This window comes from Coffea eugenioides, chromosome 4 (genome assembly GCF_003713205.1).
Source record: "Coffea eugenioides isolate CCC68of chromosome 4, Ceug_1.0, whole genome shotgun sequence".
In the NCBI taxonomy this organism is placed as follows: domain Eukaryota; kingdom Viridiplantae; phylum Streptophyta; class Magnoliopsida; order Gentianales; family Rubiaceae; genus Coffea; species Coffea eugenioides.
Genome location: NC_040038.1, coordinates 3,882,126 through 3,905,623, shown reverse-complemented (window position 1 = coordinate 3,905,623; position 23,498 = coordinate 3,882,126). Strand labels below are relative to the sequence as shown.

General features: G+C 36.7%; 5 protein-coding genes across 5 annotated transcripts; 2 read left to right on the top strand and 3 right to left on the bottom strand.

Annotated features, from left to right (window-relative positions):
• Positions 1-1,208: 1,208 nt before the first annotated feature.
• Positions 1,209-3,756, top strand: LOC113768387 (phosphatidyl-N-methylethanolamine N-methyltransferase). The gene is made up of 2 exons (XM_027312723.1): positions 1,209-1,592; positions 3,205-3,756. The coding sequence occupies exons 1-2, from the start codon at positions 1,348-1,350 to the stop codon at positions 3,452-3,454; spliced, it is 495 nt and encodes a 164-aa protein (XP_027168524.1). The 5' UTR covers positions 1,209-1,347; the 3' UTR covers positions 3,455-3,756.
• Positions 3,757-4,824: 1,068 nt separating this feature from the next.
• Positions 4,825-8,150, bottom strand: LOC113767729. Its single transcript, XM_027311908.1, has 4 exons — positions 7,983-8,150; positions 7,035-7,362; positions 5,974-6,219; positions 4,825-5,294 (listed from the first exon to the last, which is right to left on the bottom strand). Exons 2-4 carry the CDS (start codon positions 7,320-7,322, stop codon positions 5,025-5,027), a joined length of 804 nt encoding a protein of 267 aa, XP_027167709.1. The 5' UTR covers positions 7,323-7,362; positions 7,983-8,150; the 3' UTR covers positions 4,825-5,024.
• Positions 8,151-8,645: 495 nt separating this feature from the next.
• Positions 8,646-11,733, bottom strand: LOC113768191 (photosynthetic NDH subunit of subcomplex B 1, chloroplastic). The gene is made up of 6 exons (XM_027312452.1): positions 11,079-11,733; positions 10,421-10,611; positions 9,992-10,249; positions 9,715-9,820; positions 9,184-9,269; positions 8,646-8,968 (listed from the first exon to the last, which is right to left on the bottom strand). Exons 1-6 carry the CDS (start codon positions 11,661-11,663, stop codon positions 8,797-8,799), a joined length of 1,398 nt encoding a protein of 465 aa, XP_027168253.1. The 5' UTR covers positions 11,664-11,733; the 3' UTR covers positions 8,646-8,796.
• A 3,914-nt stretch (positions 11,734-15,647) lies between these two features.
• LOC113768105 lies at positions 15,648-19,714 on the top strand. The gene is made up of 5 exons (XM_027312347.1): positions 15,648-16,546; positions 17,348-17,405; positions 17,515-17,598; positions 17,899-18,040; positions 18,707-19,714. The coding sequence occupies exons 1-5, from the start codon at positions 16,003-16,005 to the stop codon at positions 19,076-19,078; spliced, it is 1,200 nt and encodes a 399-aa protein (XP_027168148.1). The 5' UTR covers positions 15,648-16,002; the 3' UTR covers positions 19,079-19,714.
• Positions 19,715-21,089: 1,375 nt separating this feature from the next.
• On the bottom strand, positions 21,090-23,498 carry LOC113767517 (probable WRKY transcription factor 40). The gene is made up of 5 exons (XM_027311634.1): positions 23,169-23,498; positions 22,986-23,042; positions 22,427-22,768; positions 22,124-22,240; positions 21,090-21,578 (listed from the first exon to the last, which is right to left on the bottom strand). Exons 1-5 carry the CDS (start codon positions 23,241-23,243, stop codon positions 21,213-21,215), a joined length of 957 nt encoding a protein of 318 aa, XP_027167435.1. The 5' UTR covers positions 23,244-23,498; the 3' UTR covers positions 21,090-21,212.

The following is a 23,498-nucleotide window of genomic DNA, read 5'->3' as shown; positions in this document are numbered from 1 at the left end:
GCATTTTAGTTGATGTAAGAAACAATGCAGGAAGATGATATAGTTCTTGAAGATACTACTGAATGAAGCTGGAAAATGCGTTCACTTCCACTCACAAAAATATCACCACATTGTTGGTAATTAAGAAAAAGAAAAAGGAATCAATGAAGAGTTCAAACAGCAAAACAAAGTCCTTCTTCTCTGATAATAGTTGTATTGTAATAGAAATGCACATCCCAAAAAAAGCGAAAAGGGTCCGACATCCTACCAGTTTTCATATGCAAACATTTTCATTCCATGGTCATAAAATAAAATGAAACAATCCCTCACATTTGCATATTATTCTTTCTTTATCCTTTCTCCATTAAGAGATCAATATGGGTTCATTTAGATCATATTTTCATGAAAATTTTTATAATATTTTTCATGATATGATGTGTGTAAAAATAAAAGATGATTGAGAAGTATATAAGAAATATCTCAATTTTTTCCCAATAATGTCCAAAAATTGCTTATCCATACAAACTAATTATGACTAAGATCATGAGGCAAAAAAGTGGCCACAAATGAGATTAATGACTAAAGATCTTACTTCACTTTAATGGCTAGATTGGGAGTTTAGGGTAGAAAAGTAAAGAAAAGAAACCTTAAGTTATAAAAGAAAAGAAAATAAGAGATTTTGATGTTGTTTGGGAATTTAAAGAAAAAGGTGGAAAGATTTTGAATATATATGTCATTAAAAATTTATTCAATAACCATTTAAGAACACAATTGGCATTTTGAAGAAAAAAAAATTATAGGCACTCTTCCACTTTTCATCCAAATCAGCCCAAAATGGGCATAAAACTTTTCTCTACTGTAGTGTTAAAACAGATCTAGTTAAATCAGTTCATTTCCTTTAACAGATCTAGCTTTCTTTTCTGACATCAAGAATCTCCTCAAAGATGGAAAATTGATTTCCCGTATCACTTTCTTTTCTTTTCTAGCCAAATTTCTCTCCTCTCAAACGCACTGTAAATGTTTTAGGAACCAAGAAATGTAGAAGACTAGAGAAGGATAGTTTTGCAAATATGAGGGACCATTTATGCAATTTATTCTCAAACGGAAATATGATTTAATGGGCCAGGAAAGCTTTTCTATTATAACTAAATCTGATTGAATGGGCCAACAAGTCAAATCGTTCGAGACACAACATCTAGCCCACCGGTAGGAAGCATCCAAAACTCCCAGCCCATGGCAACCCCAGGACAACAACGTCTCAAAATCAGTTTCTTCGCCCAGATTGATGAAACAGTCGAACGAATTGAGCTCAGAAATTAAGGAAGGAATCCTGGTGGATAGTAACAGTACTTCGATAAAGGAAAAATTATGGGTTTGCTGGCTTGCTTAGGGGTGATATCACCATTCCCATTTTACTATTGGCTGTGGACTCAGCCTCAGACATGGGTAAATCTATGCGGGAAAGGGAGTGACCCCTGCAAAGTTATGGCAATGGTGTCTCATTTTCTGAAGTTGGTTCAGTTTGCATCTCTGCTTTCCGTTTCAACGCTTTCTTGGCCGCCTCCTTTCTACTTCTGGCCCCTCTTCATATTCGGCCAGTTCCTAAATTTCAGGTTCTTCGGCTTTGTCCATTTGCCTCATATTATGTAGCTTTGTAAATGTGCAGTCATTTAAGTCTTTGATATTGGAAATGCTGTTGAAGTTTGAGATTTTGAGGAATTGATTGAGATCCCAGATGGAAACTTTTAATCTAATATGGATTTTCATATGCGTTTTTTTATCTAGAAATGCTGTGAATGTTTGAATGATGGAGAATCATTTGATGCCCAGATTGAAGATTTTTCTTTATCTTTTCTGAGAAATGTTCATTCTTTATTTTCTTTGAAAATAATTGTTCTTTCTACGTCAATAGGAGGAAGGTAGAATAAGAGTTTTTGGATTTTGTAAAGGGGTTGGTGGTGTTTGGCCTATTGCTGCGATGATCTGTTTTAACACTTTGATGTTCGTTTGATGGCTTGAAGTCATATAGAAGTTTAGCGTGGCTTTAGTTTTTGGAGAAAATAGAAGTTAGTTATAGCCTTACCGTGCTTCAGGTGCCCCCAATTTTACCTGTATGCATGCTTAGAAATAGTATGAGTACAAATGTGTCTCTACATAAACTGTGATTTTGTGTCATTAATAGATAACCAAATTATCATGTCTCAAGTTTTACATTTGGAATCAGCCTTCTAGTAAAATTTGATGAACAAGTACATGCCAAGGTTTGGCGCTGAAAAGGCGAGGTATTAGAAGTTTAATTTTATTCCTGAGAAGAAAAGAGAAGAAAGATAAGTGCTGGCTTTTAACTAGAATTTGTTCCTTATGCCATCAAGCAAGATGTTTTCTTGAGTCTCTAGATGGAATAGTATAGCTACAAGCTGGAGGAATAGGTTCATAGATTAGTCCCCTTTTACATACTTCACCTACATGTTCTAGGAAAAACCCTTGAACTTTCAACAAATTAATCAAGTCACACTAGGGGAATGATCTTTCTATACTGCATATGTAGAATAGAGATTGTGATCAACTTAAGTTACGCTCTGTTCATCTGTCATTTGATTAAATACCTGAATTGCAGGATTTGATAGCTATAGGGATTTTGGTGCTGGATTTAGCCTAAGGAGGAATGCTATTTTGAAAAGAGGAAGAGATGCTACTAAACAATGACTTCAACAACTTTTCCGGATATCTGAGATAGAGGCAGAAAATGTAAATGAACAGGAAAACACAGACGTAAAAGAGACAACTAAGGTAGAAGAGTAATACTGCAGTTTATCAGATGCTGTCACTTCTCTTGTGGTGTCATAAATTAGTATTCAGAGCAATGGACTTAAAAGAATATGGCCTCTTGGCTGTTGGAATCCAAAAACTTGTTCTCAGTGATAATTGGGAAGTTGGAAAATCAAAGACCTATTTAAACAAAGTTGATTCTATATGTGGATTCAGAACACATTCTACAAGTTAAGCTTCAGAAATTTGTTCTATAGGATAACTTTCCTGTGTGTGAACTGTGAAGGACAGGAACTTGGAGGTTGATTAAGATCATCAATGGAGCCAAGTATTGTTAGTATTTGATCCAAAATGCATGGATGATATCTATTTCATTTGCTGTTAATTAATTTGGCGTTGTATGTTTGATTACTAATATTTTTGCCACAATCTGTTAAAACACACAATTGAATGCAGGGTATATCAACTGCTGGGAGAATCAGGAACTTACTATGGGGTTCGATTTGGAAAGACCATCCCATGGGTGACAGACTTTCCTTTTGGAGTTATCAAAGATCCACAGTATGTTGGTAGTGTTATGAGTCTTCTTGCTTGTCTGTCTTGGGTTCCATACCTATATATCCTTTTATGGGTCCTGGGTTATGCGTTCATGATACATCGGGAATCTAAGGAAGACCCAAGTACTCGTGCAGAGGCTATTTCTTAATCGCTAATCTGCTGATTGAAGAAATAAGTGCTGAAGAAATTTTGACCCGTATTGCACAATACTTGTATGGTCCCTAGGGACCCCTAACCATGAGTTTTGTTTTTCATTTACTTCTTGATAGGGCCGAATGCGAACATAGTAATTGAACATTAGAATGCCTTTTCAAGTCATCATTTCCCTTTTTCTTTTTCTTTTTCTTTTTTTTTTTGTATTGGGGTGCCAATACTATTGCATTTTAGTGGTTCCAATTTGATGCATGTCTTAGACTGAATAATGAACTGCTACTAGTTTTTACAGCTTGAGTTTCTGACCAGCTAATAGATAAAAAAATTTATCTATTCAAGCCTTTAAATCTTCTTCTTCTTCCTTCTGAAGGCTTGAACAAGGATGTGTTTAACAGTGATATGCTTGTTTTTCAGGCCATTTCCAAATTCTCTATCCAGGTTTTTGCAGTTCACAAGTTCATCAACCTGCTGTACAATAATAATAAGAAAACAGAATATGAAAAAAGAAACCTTGCAGCATAAGAAATGCCGTACATAAATACTTCTCTTTCCTTATACCTGCTGTGAAAGTAATCAACCCTCGCAACGCAACGCCCTTCTCGTTGATCACACTAGTATTTTCTTAGCGTCACCTTCGTCATGTTTGGACTGCATCCAGGACCATGAGTGTGAACTCTCTTATAGAACTTTTGATTTTGATGCTTAGAAGCTTGATCGTTCGGGGAAAAAACTGCATTTGGTGAAAGATTTGGGTGATCAGACTTTGTTTCTGGAAATTAATCAACACTCTGCCGTCTCTGCTAAGCAAGTCCCAGGAGTTGAAGGAAATTCTATCTACTTCGGTGATCATTACATGTTAAATCACGCACATTTCCGTGGTAACAAGAATTGTGCTTTTGGAGGCCATGATTTCGGGATATTCAACATGGAAGAGGAGCTTTAGTGCTTGTTATCCGACTGAAACCATGAATTTTAAGCACCCACCGGCTTGGATTGCTCCCACATCTCATCTAGCTAGAGATCAGACATAACAGAGATGAACCACTTCACTGCGTGCTATATATAGTGTTCGACTTGAAACCTAGCTAGACACTAATCATTTTGTCTGGTAGTTGAATTATAGTCAGTTCATAAGAAAGCTGCGAAACTAACCATAACAGCACCAACTCAGCCAACCCCCAACTTCGTGTCCATGTTTTCTCAGGATTCAGAGGCTTCCTGGCAAATGCTTTTATTTGCCACTGTACCATGGGAGATTGATCAATCCAAGACTAATGGAAACAGTTTTTATTACCCCAGAAAAACAAAAAAAAAAATTTACGCCACAATACAAGTGCAAAAAACTGCGTGTAGCACACATCAGGGTAACTTGAAACTATATCTAAAGATAAAAATATAAAATATAAAATTAAAAAATCCAAAGTAAGGCCTCTACATCTGAATGTCAACAGCAAGGTTTTGCTTGACACATAAAACAAAGCCAAAAAACATAAGATTCTCCTTTCCCTGATCCAGAAATAAAACGCAGGCAAAAGAAAGCAAAAAAACTCGAGATTCTACTTTCACTAATAAGATCTTGAATAAGATCTGGAGGACGTATATCGCCTAAACATGCGCTTATACTTTGTTGGGCTGTCATACCATGTCGGGGTAGCAAGAATTGCACGCTCCAACCAGTATGGATCCTCATCTTTAGTTGCTGAAAGACTTCGGAAGTACCTCACCCAGTCATCTATCAAACGTCTCAGACGAATACTCTTTCGGCCAGTAAAGAGAAATCTGATGATGTCTTTTGCAAAGGTAGTGATCTCCTCACCTTCAATAATCAACATATACTGAAAAAGAGGCAATATTCACCAGATCATTGATCCATGATGAAGCACGAAACTTAAAGTAACTCTTTCACGAGTCTGAAGAGCATAATATTCACATATGCAACTGAATTTAATATTAAAAGAGTAAAAATTCTACGTTCATACCGAACATAAGCTGGGTCTTTTTTCAAATAGTGCCCCTATCAAAATTATCAAGCTGAAAATCAACAACTTACGTTGTACATTAGATTTTTCATGCTCAGCTAACGCAAAATATTATAATTATAAACAAGTAGCAACGGTCATCTTTTCTTTTACATTGTTTTTGGTTGCAAAAGATGTAAACAGACATATCAATTATTACTAGTATTTTTCAATATTTTACAAAAGAGGTAGGATTATTACAGCTTTCCTGCGACAAACACTTGGAAAATATTTAGGAGCTTGACTGGATGAGGTAAATTGAGTACCCACAGTACTATCAGAAATAACAATATCCTCCTTCACTATGTCTACCCTTTGTAATTCTTACTCCACCTAGCTCCAACATGTTCGTCTTTAAATTTGAGAGGTATCTTTTTGTGACTGGGCTTCTTGGGTGTCTGTGTTGGGGTGTGTGTGGGTGTGTGTATGTGCGCGCGCGTGCGCGTGTGTGTGTGTGAGAGAGAGAGAGAGAGAGAGAGAGTGTGTGTGTGTGTACCAGAAATACAAAGCCAATGGCTGCGAAGATCACTTGGAGTAATTCATCCAATATTCCTGAAAGACTTTCATCCTCTGATTCACCATTGCCCCCACTGCCACCACTACCACCACCAGGACCACTTCCGCCACTGCCTCCATCATCAATATATTCTTGCTTCTGCATCTGCTGACGTAGTACATCCTCAGCAGACTGTTCCTTCCCAAAATTTCTCATGGCTTTCTCTAAAGCTTTCCATGCAGAACCCTGCTTCCAATTGGTAGCTATTGGGTTTAAACATGCTTCAAATGTTTCTTCTTAAATGCTATTTTCAATCCAGAAGAAAGCAAAGCATATAAGAGCAGAAAATGTATGGGCAGGTCAGTTAACAATTCATCATAGACAAGTGGGCATGGGCACCGGCACAGAGAGAGAGAGAGAGAGAGAGCCAAAATGCTTACTGTTTGGAAAGCTTGAAAAATAAGTCAAGAAAACACAACCAGCTAGAGACACCATTACAAGAATCTGTCAACTCTTCACATGCAGGTTGTGGAAAGTCCACGTAAAAGCATTAGGCTCCATTTTGAGCATTCACTTGGTCATGCCAAATTAAACTTTGTTGTTAACCCATTAGCATACTGAACATGCAACAATTTAGTAAATCCAACAGTTTTGTTTGCGAATATTGCTCATAGTAGCAGGCATAAGAAGGAAAATGGAATTTAATACCCCATGTGAATTCAATGAACTAATTGTTTACAACCAAGTTGTGCAGTTTATTAGATTATGTAATAAAAACATTCTGCTCAAGTTTTCAATTTGGTTACAAATGAAGAAGGCACAAGTAGGGCAGATGCTCAGTAAACTTGTAGGAACAAGGAAGTTGTAAGCCACTCAGACTGCACAGCTATTGGGCCCAAGATAAGTAGATTAACAACAGGCAAAGTATTAGCCTAAGCACATAATAGCCACAAAGAGATTCCTAATTCCCTTTCTTTCTTTATCAAACAAGTTATTTCTCTAAGTCACAGAAACCTACTAAATTCACAAACCAAATATCAGAAGTTTAAGAAAACCTTTACCTCATCAGCATTCTCAGATTTCCCTTTGCCACCAAATAAGCAGACAGGTGTAGATATTTGAACGCCAGAAGCACCAATACTTAGCTTTTTGGCAATCTTAGGAAGCCTTGCACCAAGGTAACTTGAAGAGTTTGAGTTGAAAGTTGTCGAAGTCTTATGAGGTTGGACACTCTGTAATGCTGGTGTCGCACACTGCACTGAGGATGCAGAACGTAGATGACATACACTAGTGAAGTTGCAGCAGTGCTGGTGCACAGTGATCTGAAGGCAGCTCATTATAGACTGCATGAAGCTCAAAAAGCTTTGAGATTCTCCATATCCAATACAACTGCAAATTAAACAACCATGAGGAAAATAGTCATTAATCTATACAACATTATACAAGAGAGATTAGTCCCAAGATTGAAAATTTGGGGAGTTTGGCCAAAGGGCAGACACAAGAATATTTGAGAACAAAAACAAGGCATAACTTTTTTTAATCCTTTCAACACCGTCAGCTTAAGGTTTTACACTAACAGATGTGGATGCCTGACACATATTTTCTTTTGCAATTTGGCATGCATTCCAAACCTGCTCGTGTAAAAGAAAAGATTAATCAAACATTTGATAGAACACCTTCCGAGTCTGCTCCATATGAACCACACAAAGTGAAGTAAAATCTCTACCATATAAGGATGATATGCATCTCAATTGTGTCAAGGTCAAGATTTCCAGTATATTGTTCATAATGCCGACGAAATCAAGCAGTATATTTTCAAAATCCAGTGAAAATGCAACACGATAACCTAGTAGTAGACAAAATTATAATTCAACATAATGATTTTCCGATTGCAGAGCTCAATAACAAGTATATCGACTTAAAGCTTGCAAAAAGAATTAATATTTCGAAGCACCGGTGACATATATATACAGGCATATTAAAGAAAACGGAAAAAATTTAAGCTTTACCTCAAGTGGAGTCCTATTGATGATTTCAGAGAGGCCGATTACGTTTTCTTGAGGTGGAGCTGTCCGAAGGGAGGTGCAGGGAGAAACGGTGGTGGAAGCTTAGACAAAAGTGACGACCACGGTGGGTTCAGTGATAGCGAAGGGCTTTACTCTAGTCTCTAAGGCGCCTGTTTCTGAAAATGGATAATTTCATTTTCCTCCTCTGATGCATATATAATATCAATTGTATCCCTAATATCTTTTATTTATTTATTTTTTTTTTTTTTTGGCAAAGAGTATCCCTAATATCTTGAATCATAATCAAATTGACCCTCAATTCCGTCATCCTCTTTCTTATGTTTGCGTCGTGCGAAGGCGTGGTTTTACTGACTGCATGATTGTTTTCTTACATTTTTTTTTTCTTTTTCTGTCTTTTTTGGGGTTCAGGCTTGGGTCATGACTCATGAACCCGTTGTAAGCTTTGGTGCAGCATACCTCAGTCTTTTGCACGCTCGCTCGCTCGCTCCCATGGCCAATTTAAGTTATTCAAGTGGTTGAACATAGGATTTGCCTACACTTGCTGGTAATTCTGTGATCGATGCAAGATTTAGCACCTCTATGATTTCTGCATTCATTTATTAGTTTGTATTCTTCCTTTGTTGGCATAGATAATATACAAGAAAGGACTCTTCAATGCTGCTTTGTTGCCATTTAGACACGGGAATTTTGGATGATGAGTTGAATTCACTAGATATACGTCGTCAGTGAACTTTGGATTTTAAAATCCAAGAGGACATAATACTCTGTATTTAACTGTAATCTGGAGGATAATCTGCTATACAGAAGCCAGGGCAAGGGGAACTGTGAAAATCTCAACTGCACTCTTGACTGCTTCAACATCAATATCTATTAGTCTTCCAGTTTTAGATGAAATAATCGAACATTTCTTGGCTTCTGCATTTGGAACAAACAGCCTGCCCTTATCTTCAGAAGAGAACAACCCAATGCTGCAAAACAAGACAAGAAAACAGATGACATGAGCCTGTATCGATTGTAAAGCTTGCTTGCCTAACATAGCACGAAGGTTTTTGCAATTCTAGATCTCGGAGATAGATTAAAATGCTTCGTTTATAGTTCAATAGATAATTCACATGTTTTCTCAAACTTCATTTGCTGAATTGTGTAATAATTGGGGTGCAGTTGAACAAAAGAAGCATTTTACCTGGGCTTTTCTCGCGCATTTGCAAGTTGAATTGCTGCTGTATTTGTTGCTATTACCCCAGCAGAGTCATTGATAAGAGCAGCCAGCTATAACAAGGGTAACAAAACCATGTTAGGGTAAAGATGCTTCATTTACATTGGCCCCTCCCTACAGTAGTTCCAAGTTGTAAGGTCACTTATATGGTCTGGAAGACTAGAACTAATGATCAGTTAAGCTGTCGAGCTTATTGCTGACCATCTAAAGTTGTAAGGTCACTTTTTGGTCTAGAACTACTGATGAGATAAAGCTGTCGAGCTTACTGATGAGTGATGACTATCACAACTCGAGTTTAGAAACTTCAAATTGTTGTCCAGAGAAGAACAATTTATGACTCACTCTTGAGATCATGGTGTTTTTTTGTGGATATGATATAGAGACGATTCCAATTTTGTAGTCCTAGAGCTCGTTCCAACTGTGTCCTTACTTTGTATTTCTACTATTACGCAACATGCACTGTATTTAAGAACATAATTTTAGGGGATAAAAGCAAACCTGCCCAGGAGTAGTAATGAACACCATACTTGCATCATATCCAACAACATCCTCTACATTCTCCCTTTCCCTCTCATGTGGGATGACAAAAACAGGCCTGAGTCCACTGGTAAACAATTTTTAAGAAAAGATAAAGATTTGATCTCAGTATTTGAGAAGAAACCAAGTCAGTTTAGATCGACATAAAATATCATAACTTTGATCATGAGAAAGGAATTGCTTCTGTGAGTAAAAATCAGTCAAGTATACCACAGATAGGAATGGCAAAGTATCATACTTAATCGCGTTGGTTATCTGAGACCATACTTCAATTGGAAGCAAACTGTCAGCGTCTCCCCTGGACTGCATATTAGCTTTTGAATCTGCTTTAATCCCATGGATGACTATATATTTCCCTTTCTGCACACCTGCCTTCTGATACTTAGCCTCTACAACCTCCTTAAGTTTCCTTGAGATCAATACTTTTAGGGGAGGTACAGGGTGCCTTGGTACCTTACGACCTGGTCTCCCCAACCAATCCACCATTTGATGGTACCTGCATGCACGAGATAAACACAAACAGCATCACAGCATATACATGTCTTTCTTTGAGAAACAAAACATGACATTGCCAATTCTAATGCACTGGCATTAGCTAGGGATATTTTTCAACAGAGAAAGCCGATGATTGTCTGCAAGTTTCTGCCTTTCCTTTTGTCCAACTTACATGTGATATCCACCCTCAGAGAGATTCGTACTGTCTGGTTTAAATGTTTCTGAAAGAAACAATCCTGCTCCTGCAGCATTTACATTTGGGTATATGTAACTAACCCTGTCTCGGGCTGTTGACATAAACAAGAATGCTGCATGTCCAATCCCTGCTAGTTTTGTTGACAGGATCATGTCATAGTATCTATTCTGCAAGCAAGAGAAGAGGAAACATGTATAGAAGCACCGTGTAAAACAGACAAGCCATGCGCTCATGTTCTACATGGAAATATTGATATGTAGCATAGTGATTCTTAATCAGTGCGAAGAAGAAGAATCTATTCACATTGAACTAGAAACATATTCAATCAGAGTTTTGGAAGCTGATGGCTAGGGCCAAATTCCTCATTTCAATGGCAGATATATGGGGTCGTGGGAGGTGAAACTACCTCCAGCGTGTTGTTAAAATTGTTCGTATATTGCCTTTTTAACTACTTTAGATTTTGTTCCCCCAAAACTCCCCAATTCACATCTCTGGGCAGTTTGCTTCAAACTTTCTTCATTCCCGCATGTGACGTTGTCTATACAATCTATTAGCTATGGATCAAATCAGATTCCATTCAACTGATATAAAATTTGGTTGCTTGCCTTGACACAAATAAGAATTGTTCACCAACCTTAAGAACTCCTAATGTATCAGTATACTCTGCAGGCTCAGGGAAGTCATCATCTGGATCATAAACATTAGCCCATCTGACGTTCTTGTTCAACTCGTAAGTCTGTTTCCCTCTGTCAGATGCCACAACGTCTATCTGAACACCAGGATATCTATCCTTCAACAACTGAATTGCTGGAAAGAACAACAAATTCTCATAAACTCCACCAGAAATAACACAACAACATCTTCTAACGTCGCCTCGAATTTTCAATCCCAATGAAGCAATTTCGACATTATATCCCATTGGGAATTTCAAGAACCCGTAAGGATTATCAGGATTATCAGGTGGCCTTGGATCTTCATCTTGCTTTCCCTCGGAAAACAGCGAGCCATACTCCATTTCGGGGTCGACACCGTCGTCAAAAGGGTCAAGCCAAGGATTTTTCTTGGCATTGGTCACAATCTTGCATGAATTTTTGGTGCATAAAATTAAGTCTGCTGAATTGTTTACAAAGGTGACATTGATTAAGCTTGTTGAGGGAATTGAAGGCGGATTGATGAGAAATTGTGAAATTGACTTTGGCAGTAGAGAAGTTGCAGCCATTTTAGTATATCCGCTTCCAGTGTTCTTGAATTAACAGCCTCAAGCCATCGCTGCTTGCTACTAGTGGTAGTATTTGCTAGCACTTTTATCATAGTGGACGACTGGACGTTGGATTTGAATGTGTGAAGAAGATTGGATAAGTAGGCCCCACCCAAAGAAAGTTATCCCCAAAAAAAAAAGGAAAAACGAAAAGGAAGAAAAGTTACAGATGCAACTTAATGATTTATTTAAATATTAATATTTATGTAAGTTGTCTGTGCGGATAATCCAGCTGTTATAGAATTGTTAATGCTTATAGCCGTCTAAACCAACTGCTAATTTAACTAAACTCTCAAGTCGCAAAGGCGGAAGTCAAAGTCCAATTCATGAAGAATTTTCTTTAAAAAACTTCTGCTAACGTCCGCAGACACTCTTCTATTTTTTTTCTCTACTTTAAGTCATATTCTAAAAATTATGAATAAACTTGCCAGCAAGTTCTCTACTAGCTTTCTTAGTACTTTTGGGGGCATAACTTCCATCTCAAGTTTGAGATTTTGTTTAAATTTTCTTTGCAATTTTTTAATTTGTTGACTAAGTTTAACTCCATGATTTTATTGACATACTTCATGCATACAACGAAGTATCCTTTTCTATAATCTATTTTCAACGCTTTTTTTTTTTTAGTTAATCTAGCTAGTACCCATTGAATACTTGTTAATATACCTAAAATTCATCTAATCTACCATATATATATATATATATGTACAAACTAACAATTATTACCCTCCTTTGCATATATATACTTTCCCTATCTAATCTTACCTACCCTCCCTTGTATTTGTTTACTTTTTCTAATTAATCTTACATTTTCAAAAATATGACCTCTGAAATATATATCAATGTGTGCTAAATGTGCACTTGTTAGATAAGTAATTTTTCTTTTGGGACATTTTTATAAATCTTCGCTAGGGTTTCTGACTATTTCGTTGGCTTCTCTCCAAATATCGAAAATTACACTAACCTCCGTTGAAGTTAATTATTTTGTAACATTTAGACCCAACTAGTAATTAAAAAGTGATATTACAAGAGAGAATATAACGTGATTCCACCATTACCCCTCATCTATTACATTATTTAGTTTATATAATACTAACCTACACATTAAAGAAAAACATTAAAATTTGCTATTTATCATTAGGAATTAAATCATATATAGCATCCAAAAATAATACATCAATCTATATTTTCACTTAATGCATTATGCTAATTACTTTTTCTAGTTACATATCTATTGTTAAACATGATCAACAAAAAATAATCAAAAAAAAATTGCAACCAAAATATTACAGAGAGCAAACATAAAGATCATAAATATCCTTGTCAATATATTAAGGTTAGTTGCTGAGATTTTTAATGTATTTAAGTTCGCTCTTTGTAATATTTTGGTTGCCGATTTTTTTTTGATTATTTGTTATTGTTATGTTTGACAATGGATCTGCAACTAAAAAGAGTAATTTGGATCTTATATATATAATGATATATTATTTTTTGATTCTATATATGATTTGATTCCTGATGGTAAACATCAAATTCTAGTGTTTTTCTTTAATATGTCAGATGGTACTGGATTACCTAAATAATATAGTAGATGAAGGTCAATGATGAAATCATGTTATCTTCTATCTTTTAATATCACTTTTTAATGGTTGGTTGAATTTAAATGTTATACAAGATAATAAATCTCAAGAGAAGTTAAAATAATTTTTGAAATCTAAAGCGAGACCAGTGAAATGGTCATAAACCTCAAGGGAGGCTTTTGAAATTATCCCTGTCTTTATGCCCTTTTAGGTTCAAATTTAATAGTATTTTTTTTGCAGCAATTAATCAATTTCAAACTAGAATAACTTTTGTTTTCACCAATTTAGCAATATACACCTAAACAAGACAAAGGAAACAAGAACCCTATGCATGTGACACGAGTTTATTTATCCAGCATCTACACCAACCACCAAAATTACAAAAAAAAGGAATGGAAAGGAAAGGAAAGGAAAAAAAGAAAGAAGAGAAGAGAAAATATGGTACTAATACTAATAGATTTATGGGAGAACTGCACCAATCGTCCCTCACATATTACAGATGTGAAAATTTAGTCCCTCAAAACAAAAATGATCAGATTTAGTGCCTAACAAATAAAAAATGATTACCTTTAATCCTTTTTCACTTTTCCGAACAAATTTTGGCCGGAATTCATTGGGTCCACTTGCAATGCCCAATTTTTAAAGGGTAAATTTGACAAATCACCGTTGACCAATTATGCGAAGGACCAACTTTGCAAAACTTTAGTTAAACATTCATTAAAAAAAACATAAAAATTAACCCACCATTATTTGCAATTCATCTCAACCCAAAATCTTAATACCAAGCAATTCAAACAGTATAGCATTGGCCTTAATAAATCTCACCATTGTGCTCAAGTAAATAAGTAATTTACTAAAATCAATCTCTGATAAAAAAGCATGTACTGATACTAGCACTAGTATAAAGTCCTTGCCGTTCAAATTTATCCACCGCTTTCATTTCTTAATGGCCGCCTGAGCTTCTTCCCAGAAGCCATTATCACAAATGCAAAGCCCTTGTTTTTATCATCTTTTTGCTTTATAATTTGCCACATCCAAGAAAAACAAAAACCACCCCTCAAAATCACTTCTTCAACAAATTCATCCAAGAAAAAAAAATAGAAAACATGATTCAAAATGACTCCTTTAACAAATTCATCGAGATAAACAAGACCCACCATTTAAAAATCACTTCATTAACAAATTATGTAGGACAAACAAAACCCACGATTTAATGTCACTTCAATAACAAATTCAGACCCAAAAGAAAAAAGAACAACCAACTCAAATCATTTCTTCAACTTCAACAAAAGTATCCAAAGTAAATTCTTTAATAGAAATACCAAACTCATGGAAGTACCTCAACATCAGTAACAGTGCCGCATTCAGCAAAGAGGTTCTTGATATTAGCAACGGTAAAAGACCATGGCAAATTTAGCACAAAAAGCTTTCTTTTCTGATTGGTTTGTGGGATTGACTCTATTTTTCCTTCGGTTGGCTCTATTTTTTCTTCTACTGTAACAACTTCTTCAACTGTAGAGGTTGAGTATATTTGGAATCTTGGTTTTATCGTGAGTGCAGTGGAGGGAGGGGAAATAGTGAACGTTTTAAGAAAAAAGAAAAGGCACAGGTGAAAATAGGAAGTTTAAGGAAGTGTAAAGAGCATTTAGGGGAAGTTGACGGGAAGGAAGAGGAAGAAGAAAGTATGAAAAATGCTGCTGCTTCAATTACAACCATTGCTGCAAATTCTTTGGTTTAGGATTAAAAAATACATATCGTAATCTGGAATTCTGGTGTTGTCTTCTTCATTCATTAGCTTGGTTAGCCTTTCTCTTACAAGTCTTCAATCATCAATTTCCTTCAGATGAATTTCAATCAGTTGGGAGTTTGCAATTCGGGTTTGTTTTGGGTTGAGATGAATTGCAAATAATGGTGGGTTAGTTTTTATGTTTTTTATTTTAATGAATGTTTAACTAAAGGTTTGCAAAATTGGTCCTTCGCATAATTGGTCAGTGATTTGTCATTTTTACCCTTTAAAAATTGGGCATTGCATGTGGACCCAATGAGTTCCGGCCAAAATTTGTTCGGAAAAGTGAAAAAGGATTAAAGATGATCATTTTTTATTTGTTAGGCACTAAATCTGATCATTTTTGTTCTGAGGGACTAAATTTTCACATCTATAATATGTGAGGGACGATTGATGCAGTTCTCCCTAGATTTATTGTCACCATTAACAAAAATTTGAAAATCCCCCAACAAGAGAAAAAAAAAGTGAAATAAGAAAAATAAAAGGACTAGGTTCCCCGAGTCCAGGCTGCCATAGCTGATGTGGCAAACTTTTACTGGTGACCTTTTCTGTCTTTTTGCTTTCAAATTTCATTTTCAGCAATCATCATCATTCATCACCAACTCCGATTCAGTGGTTTCCATCTAGAAACATCCATCTTCCCTGAAGCAGCTGCCGGCTGGTTTCTACCTGATCATCCAACTGCCACAGAATTTCTCCTCCTACAGTATTCGCCTTCATCATAACTAATGCATCCACTTCTACCATAACCCCTGTCTCCTCTGGGTTTTATTTCACTAGTCTCCTCCCCACCCTACTACAATGCGCCTTTCACTTTCTCACTCTTCATACTACCCAAACCCTAGCTACTCAGCAAATTCAGCAATTGGGATAGTTTTTCTCACTGATCAGTGAATTTTAACTAAAATTTTCGGCAAATTTGGGTGAATTAGAGGAAATGTCTGGGCCGCCGCGAGTGAGATCGATGAACCATGCCGAGTCGGAGGTCCGCCCGGTGCTCGGACCGGCGGGTAACAAGACGAGATCGGCATTGGAGCTAAGGAAGCCCGTGAGTAAGCCTAAGATTAGTAGTGTGAACAAAATGCAGGAAGGAGAGGAGAAGAAATCTCCGGCCACTGTCACGATGGAGAAGGATTTGTCCCCGTCTCCGAAGAAGAAGTTTGGGGGAGCTTCAGCTGCGATTATGAGGCAGCAGCAGCAGCGGCAGGAGGTGAAGTCGTTTTTGATGAGGTCGAATTTGTCCATGAATGCTTCTTGTTCGTCGGACGCTTCGACGGATTCTTCCCAAAGCCGGGCGTCGACGGGGAAAATTAGCAGGAGAAGCTTGACGCCCACTCCGATTAGACGGAAGCAACAACACTGTGGGCCAAAAGTTGAGAAATTGGAGAAAGTTGGTTCTGAGGTTGACAGTGTAGCTGTTGTAGGACTAGCTGATGATTCTGTGGCTAAGAAAAGGTGTGCCTGGGTCACTCCAAATACTGGTAGGATTATTGGGCTTTTATTCTTTTCTTTTTTTCCCCCATATATAGAAGTTTGAGCTTTATTAGGTGTAGCATCCTTCCGTGTAGCTTGTTCAAAGAGTCGAGCAAAAAGTTTGAATTTTTCATACAAAGTTATGTTTTTAGTGTTCACTGGATGTTTTGTTTGATAAGGTTACTTGTTTGAGCTGATATAATGCGAGTATACATGTTTGGGATGTGACCATGGGAGTGCTGCATATGAAGGACAGAAAATGTGTAATTTGTCTTTGTAAAGGGGTATGTATTGGCCTCCATTTTGCTGTTTTAGAATTCACGCGATTGAAAGTGTCGTCAAAGCGAGTTTGCTTCCGTATAATGCTCACAACTGGCAGTGAGATACACATGGAAATGAGTTTTAGTAATTTTGTTATGAATGAACTTTCTAATTTCATGTGATTCTAAATGTAATTTCTAGTCCTGTTTTTCCGCTGACTTAGTTATTTTTTAGGACATCTCAGGGAATTGTGAAGCATCATTTTAGGGCAGTTCTTTTTGGTATATTAAGAGTCATCTTAGTGCTTCATTTATGCCTGGGTTTCTCAATATGATGTTACTTGTGGATATGTGCACTATGTCAATGAATAGGAACAGGTTTTACTAGGAAGGCAATGCATGATGGTACTATTTTAACTGCTTTGATGTACATTTATTCTCCATCTTTTCGTTCCACTGTCAGTGTGTTGCAATCTGACGTAGTCCTCTTATGTGCATATACCATCCTTTGATTTACTTTTTTGCTAATTAGTTTCTTATTGTGACAAGATCCATCCTATGCTGCCTTCCACGATGAAGAATGGGGAGTGCCAGCTCATGAAGATAAGTAAGAAAACTCAAAAGACCCTGTTGTTTATCTTGTCGATTTCAAAGTTTCATGAACTTGAGTTGACGGGCTTTCAAGTTTGAGTTTGATTGTTTTTGCCAATTTGCAGGAAGCTTTTTGAATTTCTCAGCCTATCCACTGCATTGGCTGAACTTCCATGGCCCACCATTCTCAATAAAAGGCATACATTCAGGTAGGTTCTAAGTCTATGATGTTTGGGCAGATGCTCAAAATTTTTTGTATGCTTGTACGAGGGTCCTGTTTTTTTTTGCTTTAGCTTGTCCAAAATTTGTACTAAAACTTGACGAATTGTTGAAGTTTTCGTAGGCATTTTTTTCCCATAAATGTTGAAAAGCATATATTGGTGTGGCAAAAGAAAATGCATTGAGAAGTAGCTGAGAAAAAGCTAAATCAGTTTCTTTAAAGTAAACAATAGCAGGTTCAAAGTTTTCACATCTAAGTGATTGATGCAATTGAATGTGCTTGGATGCAGAGAGGTCTTTCAGGACTTTGATCCAGTTGCTGTCTCCAAATTAAATGAGAAGAAGATAGCAACTCCAGGAAGCCCTGCTAGTTCGCTTCTATCTGAGTTAAAGCTGCGTGCAATTGTAGAAAATGCACGCCAAGCTTGTAAAGTAAGTACTAATATATTTGTGTAGCTCTATCATTTTATGACTGTTTTTGAAGAGTGATATCTTTCTTTTCACTAGCTGTTATAATTATTAGTGTTCAGTTCGAAGATGAGTGTATTTGAGGTCTTAATGTTTATAGTAGATGCTAAAAGCAGGATGATTTAATGAAATCTTTGTGAAAGATGACCCAAATTAGAACCTAATGGGAGCCTTAAATCTGTCTTATCATATTGAGCATGAAAGAATCTGCTAATAATAGTTTTCCTTTTTTAAAGTGACTGTTGGTGGTGTAAACTCTTGAAGTTTAGTTGTAGCCTAAAGAATGGAAGAATTGGCATTCCACGTTCAACTTTCAGGCAGTTCTTGCAAACATGATTTTACGTTCTTCTTATACAAATGAACATATTTAGCATCTCATACTAATCATTCCTTGCCATTTCTTTTTTTTTTTTTTAAGGAAAAGAGATAGTAGACAGAAGAATAATTCCCAAATTAGAACTTGTTACCATATTGAAAAACAAAGAGATACAGCACTGCTTAATAGTAGTGTTTAATAGCCTTATTTATACAATCAATCTGGAAAACAAAGGGAGCACTTATGGGTTGTATGCGAGTCAGTGATAATATGGTAATCCATCTAATGAGTTCGTTGTTTTGCTCATGTTGCAGATCATTGAGGAATTTGGGTCTTTTGAGAAATATATATGGGGTTTTGTCAATTACAAGCCTATAGTTGGTCATTTTCGCTATCCAAGGCAGGTTCCAATTAAGACGTCAAAAGCTGATGCAATCAGCAAAGATCTTGTGAGGAGAGGATTTCGAGGAATTGGACCTACGGTTGTCTACTCATTCATGCAAGTGGCTGGAATCACAAATGACCATCTCATAAGTTGCTTCAGATTTAGGGATTGTGTAGATGTGGGTGATGGCAGAAATAAAGATGATGACCTCATAGCCACCATCGAAGGAAAACAAGCAGAGGATTCAGCTGAAAGTGGATTTGAGGAAAGACTAGATGCATTGAGCTTATCAACATTGTGACATGTCAAGTTGATAAATGATGTTGTGCAGTGTATCCCGTGCTTGTGTGCTGTTGTGGGCTAATGCAACAATTTGTTTATGTATAAATGATAATGAATCATTTTTGTTCATTGCATTGTAAAGTGCCAATTAGAATTTGGCTGCACACGACGATGATGTTCAAGTTATCTGGGGTATTCCTGTGAATTGCGGCCGCCTTCTGTATAGGCTTCATGCTACGTGCTTGGCATCAACTGTCAATTGGCGACTTCCAGGACTGACCCTCTTCTTCAATTTTGACGCCACTTTAGTAGCAAGTGCTTTCTTCCAACAGGAATTTGCTGCTGTAGCATTAGAAAGCAGTCCTGCCCGAGGATGAGGCTGCGAAGGTCTATAGGCTACCTCATGTTTTTCTTTTCTTCCATACTGATGGATTTCCAGGCGTGTCCGGTTTCACAGATTCATGGCATGTTTACTGAGACAGCGTTTGCCATGCAGTTTCCCTACCCATTACGCTCCATGGATATTTGTTGGCAGTCTTGCCAAAGGACTGAAAAACTGGATGTTAGTCGGCAGTTGCAAGTAGAAGGAACCCAGCATAAATTAACAGAACTACCTTTTTTGAATGCCAAACAAAAATTCTGGCATTGCTCAGTATATGCCATTCAAATCTGTGAACATCAATGATCATTTCAGAAAAATTAGCTGCGGCTTTGAGAAATAATTTCGTGTTTTACTTCTCGAGCTCCTCTCGAATTTAACTCTCAATACGACGTTGTTTTCACATGGGAATCCCCATCAGGATCTATGAAAAAACATTTGATCTTCTATGGTTGTATGCTCTGATTTAGCCCCTCAAAGCTGTCGTTTCAAGAAGGGATAATTTCAGAAACCTCTCCTGAGGTTTTTGATAATTTCATGTGGCTCCCTTAAGGTTTTTAAAATTACACCTACCTCCCTTATCCATTTGAAATAACAATGCTAACCTTAATATTGTAATAAAACTCTCTTGCTACCATGTTTATACAAACGATGGATTTTATAATTTTTTTTTCCTTCTTATTCATTTCTCTTCTATTTCATTAAAAGCATAGAAAAATTATCAATGTTGTCCCTAATATCTATACAGATCAAAAGTTAAACTAGTAATTTTTTTAATGATTTTTTATATCATCCAATTTTTTTGTAGCTCTTTTTTTGTATCAAAATCAATAATAATTAAAAACAAATGGCCTAAAATCACTACCAAACTATGGTAGTTCCATCACTAAACTAGTCCATATAAACTTTAATTAAAAAAAATAATCCATAAACTTAAAAAACACAAGGTAACACTTTCTTCTCAATCTTAAAAAAAAACCTATATTCCCAATAAAGCACTATAAAAAATAGCTTATCATAACAAAAGATTTATTGTTATAGTTGATTATTAAATAATAAATAGTAGCATGAAAAACTTGAGACTCCTTTTTTTTTATATATAATTGTGTCAAATTACTTTACAATTGTTTAGAAGAATGAATTAAACTTTATAAGATAAGGGCATTTTAAGGTATTCATTAAATTTTTGACCTTATTTTAAGGTTTGATTACCAAAGTGTCAAATTAATGAAGGTAAGTGTAATTTTAAAAACTTCAAGGGAACTAAGTGACATAGCCAGAAACCTCCCCTCAGGTTTCTGAAATTATCCCTTTCAAGAAATGTAGAATCCAGTTGACGGAACAACGATAGACTTTAGCTTGACGTTTAGAGCACAAAAGTCGTGCCACCGCCTCTGGCCAAAAAGTCCTTTGGACAGATAAAAGAATCAAATGCAACCCCATTTGTTGACAAATCCATAGAAATATTAAGGGAGAGTTGGTGAGAAAATTTCTTTCAGAATCTTCAACTAAACAAGTAGCGTATGTTTAGGTGGCTGAATCAGCTGCCTTTTGGGCTTTAGTTGAGGCAGCCCATATTACAACTTGAATTAATCCCTCCCCTTTAACCCATCATATTTTTTTTTGTCCGAAGGATGAAGCTCGCCTACCATACTATCAACTTCAAATTTTCTAATGTGGTATATACATCAAATTGGTCCCATCGATCTTCGACTAGTCAAATACAAGCAAATTGACAACAACCCTTGACTAGATTCCACTACTGTTTCCTTCTTTACCACTTCTCTGTCTGATTATGCTGGAGAAATTTTCCCGATATGGCGGCTGCAAGGGCTGCTTTGAAACTCGGATCTTTGGTCAAGGAAGAAGCCATTTGTTCTATGATATACTGTTGAATTTCTGGTGAATTAACCTTGCGAGTACTTGAATTTCTTGTTTCTTCATGGGATTTAGGCTTGGTAAGGTCCAGGGTAATTGTTGGTCCAGATGAGCTGAGAGATGTTGAGCATGGGACTGAACCAAGTGTTACACATCGGGTAGAGTTCGAGGGTGTTTGATCCATTTTTGATGGATGTGGGTGATTGTGCTCCCCCTCATAAGTTGCTACAAGAATAGATTGATCTTCCACACTTCTTTGGACCTGTGTTTGATCAAATGCAACGAAAATAGTTTAGTAATGCCACTCCAATACTACAAAAAAACTGTAGTAGATTTTGTCAGAAACACTACTAAAACACGGCATGATAGAAAAACATTCTTTCATCTTGGGCCAGAGATTACTTTAGTAATGCCTCTCTGGTACCATAGATAACTTCAGAAACACACATAAAACACGGCATGACAGAGCAGCTACCTCTTATCTTGGGCAAAATTAATGGAATGAATGCTTTCTCTTCAATGTTTATTGCAAGAAGATGATATCGTAGGAATGACTGTAGACAATTTGTCTTTGGTTAATTTAGATTTAGTTCCATGTTAAGCGTATTTTTTTTTTTTTTTAATTATCATTCTTCGGACTTGTTCGAACTTTTATAAATAGACATAAAAATTGCATGCCTCGCATTTTTCTCCAACAAAAACTGATATTTCTACTAGTTTGATCTGTAAGCTGAATTAATAGTATCGCATAATGAGCTGTTAATTTGCAGTTTCCTGTGCAACGCGCAGGCTAGTAGTTTAGCATACCTTCTTCTTAACGGGGCAGCTAGGAGCAAATGAGCATTTGAAATAAGCTCTCGGAGAGGGGTTATCTCTGGTGACTTTCTGTCCATATTTCCTCCACTGGTATCCGTCCTTTACAATCTGTAATAAAGAAATTTTGCCACTCAGATTCGCAGTATAAAAGGGACAGATCATATTTCAACCTCATACGATCAACTATTTGAAATCATTTCAGATTCACATTGGCTTATTAATTAATTAGTACTTTTTTCCCACATGAAATATGGAAGTTTGTTTTGAAGTCTACGCTAGGGATTATGAACTTACCAGGCTTGTATCAGATGGCTCGGTTCGGGCATAAACTCTTGAAACCTTGGCCTTAATATGCTCTTCCCTTGGTTTCTTGCATGAAGCTTCATCACTCGAGCTACTTTCTGAGGGCCCATTAGTTGCAGCATCAATGATGGTATCGTTGTTGTTATTGGTAGTGGTGCTTTCGGATTTTCTTTTTCTTGATCCATTGTTGTTGTCAGTTCCAGGATTCTTGCTCATATAATCCATTAAGTGGTTTCTCAAAGCATTATAGTTCTCACAAAGTACTGTCAACATCTCCGTCAACTTCTTGTTTTCAGCGCTTACTCGGTTCAGTTCCTCTACCAAAGCACCGGCCTGAAAGCAAATAATGGGAGGACCGCGCTAAAATTTAGATCTTTCCTAATCACACTACTCGGTTTGGTAACATAAAATATCAAGAAATCGTACGGTTCGTGCTCCAAAAAACTTAAAAGAGTAGAACTAAGAATCTTTTTTGTTGAATTGAAGAAAACGGGGCTAGGGAAATTAAATCTCGGATTACAAGAGTAGAAGGAGAAGAGAGAGAGCCAACCTCTTCGTTGACGGGAACTGTTGTTCCCCCAATTAAATTGCTTTGCACTTCTTGTTTCTGAAATCGAAGTAGTAAATCACATCAAGAATCAGCAAGCAGATAAGGAAAATTCATAACCAAAAATAACAGAAGATGCTCCAATATATCCTATCTTGTTTGATGATTGCATTGACTTTGACGTACCAGACCATCATCCAAGAGCCGGAGAGGTTTAATATTGAGATCCAGTGAAGTATCAACCAAACTAGTATAATCCATAGGTCCAGCGATTAAAAATAGCTTGCCAAATCCACACGAACTGTAGAAGAAGCTACTTCTCCTTTAAAGAAGCTTTTGAGATCAGAGTCGAAACTTAGCAAGGGATGGCTAAAGAGATGATTGATAATATTTGCTGAGAAGTTTACTTCCGCTGTGTGTGTGTGTTGATAATCAAGAAAGGATACAGTGGGGATATATACAACCGAAGAGAGGAAGCCGACGACTTGTAGGAAGGAAGGTCGGAAGGAAGATGGC

Coding starts and splice junctions, on each gene's coding strand:
- LOC113768387 (XM_027312723.1), top strand. CDS start 1,348: ATGGGTTTGCTGGCTTGCTTAGGGGTGATATCACCATTCCCATTTTAC. Junction 1,593..3,204: donor GGCCAGTTCCTAAATTTCAG/GTTCTTCGGCTT, acceptor AATTGAATGCAG/GGTATATCAACTGCTGGGAG.
- LOC113767729 (XM_027311908.1), bottom strand. CDS start 7,322: ATGCAGTCTATAATGAGCTGCCTTCAGATCACTGTGCACCAGCACTGC. Junction 6,220..7,034: donor AATCTGAGAATGCTGATGAG/GTAAAGGTTTTC, acceptor AATTGGAAGCAG/GGTTCTGCATGGAAAGCTTT. Junction 5,295..5,973: donor CCATTGGCTTTGTATTTCTG/GTACACACACAC, acceptor CCTCTTTTTCAG/TATATGTTGATTATTGAAGG.
- LOC113768191 (XM_027312452.1), bottom strand. CDS start 11,663: ATGGCTGCAACTTCTCTACTGCCAAAGTCAATTTCACAATTTCTCATC. Junction 10,250..10,420: donor TCTGAGGGTGGATATCACAT/GTAAGTTGGACA, acceptor TCGTGCATGCAG/GTACCATCAAATGGTGGATT. Junction 9,270..9,714: donor TCATTACTACTCCTGGGCAG/GTTTGCTTTTAT, acceptor CCCTTGTTATAG/CTGGCTGCTCTTATCAATGA.
- LOC113768105 (XM_027312347.1), top strand. CDS start 16,003: ATGTCTGGGCCGCCGCGAGTGAGATCGATGAACCATGCCGAGTCGGAG. Junction 17,406..17,514: donor GTGCCAGCTCATGAAGATAA/GTAAGAAAACTC, acceptor GCCAATTTGCAG/GAAGCTTTTTGAATTTCTCA. Junction 18,041..18,706: donor ATGCACGCCAAGCTTGTAAA/GTAAGTACTAAT, acceptor CTCATGTTGCAG/ATCATTGAGGAATTTGGGTC.
- LOC113767517 (XM_027311634.1), bottom strand. CDS start 23,243: ATGGATTATACTAGTTTGGTTGATACTTCACTGGATCTCAATATTAAA. Junction 22,769..22,985: donor CAGTTCCCGTCAACGAAGAG/GTTGGCTCTCTC, acceptor ATTTGCTTTCAG/GCCGGTGCTTTGGTAGAGGA. Junction 22,241..22,426: donor AGCCATCTGATACAAGCCTG/GTAAGTTCATAA, acceptor TCTTTATTACAG/ATTGTAAAGGACGGATACCA.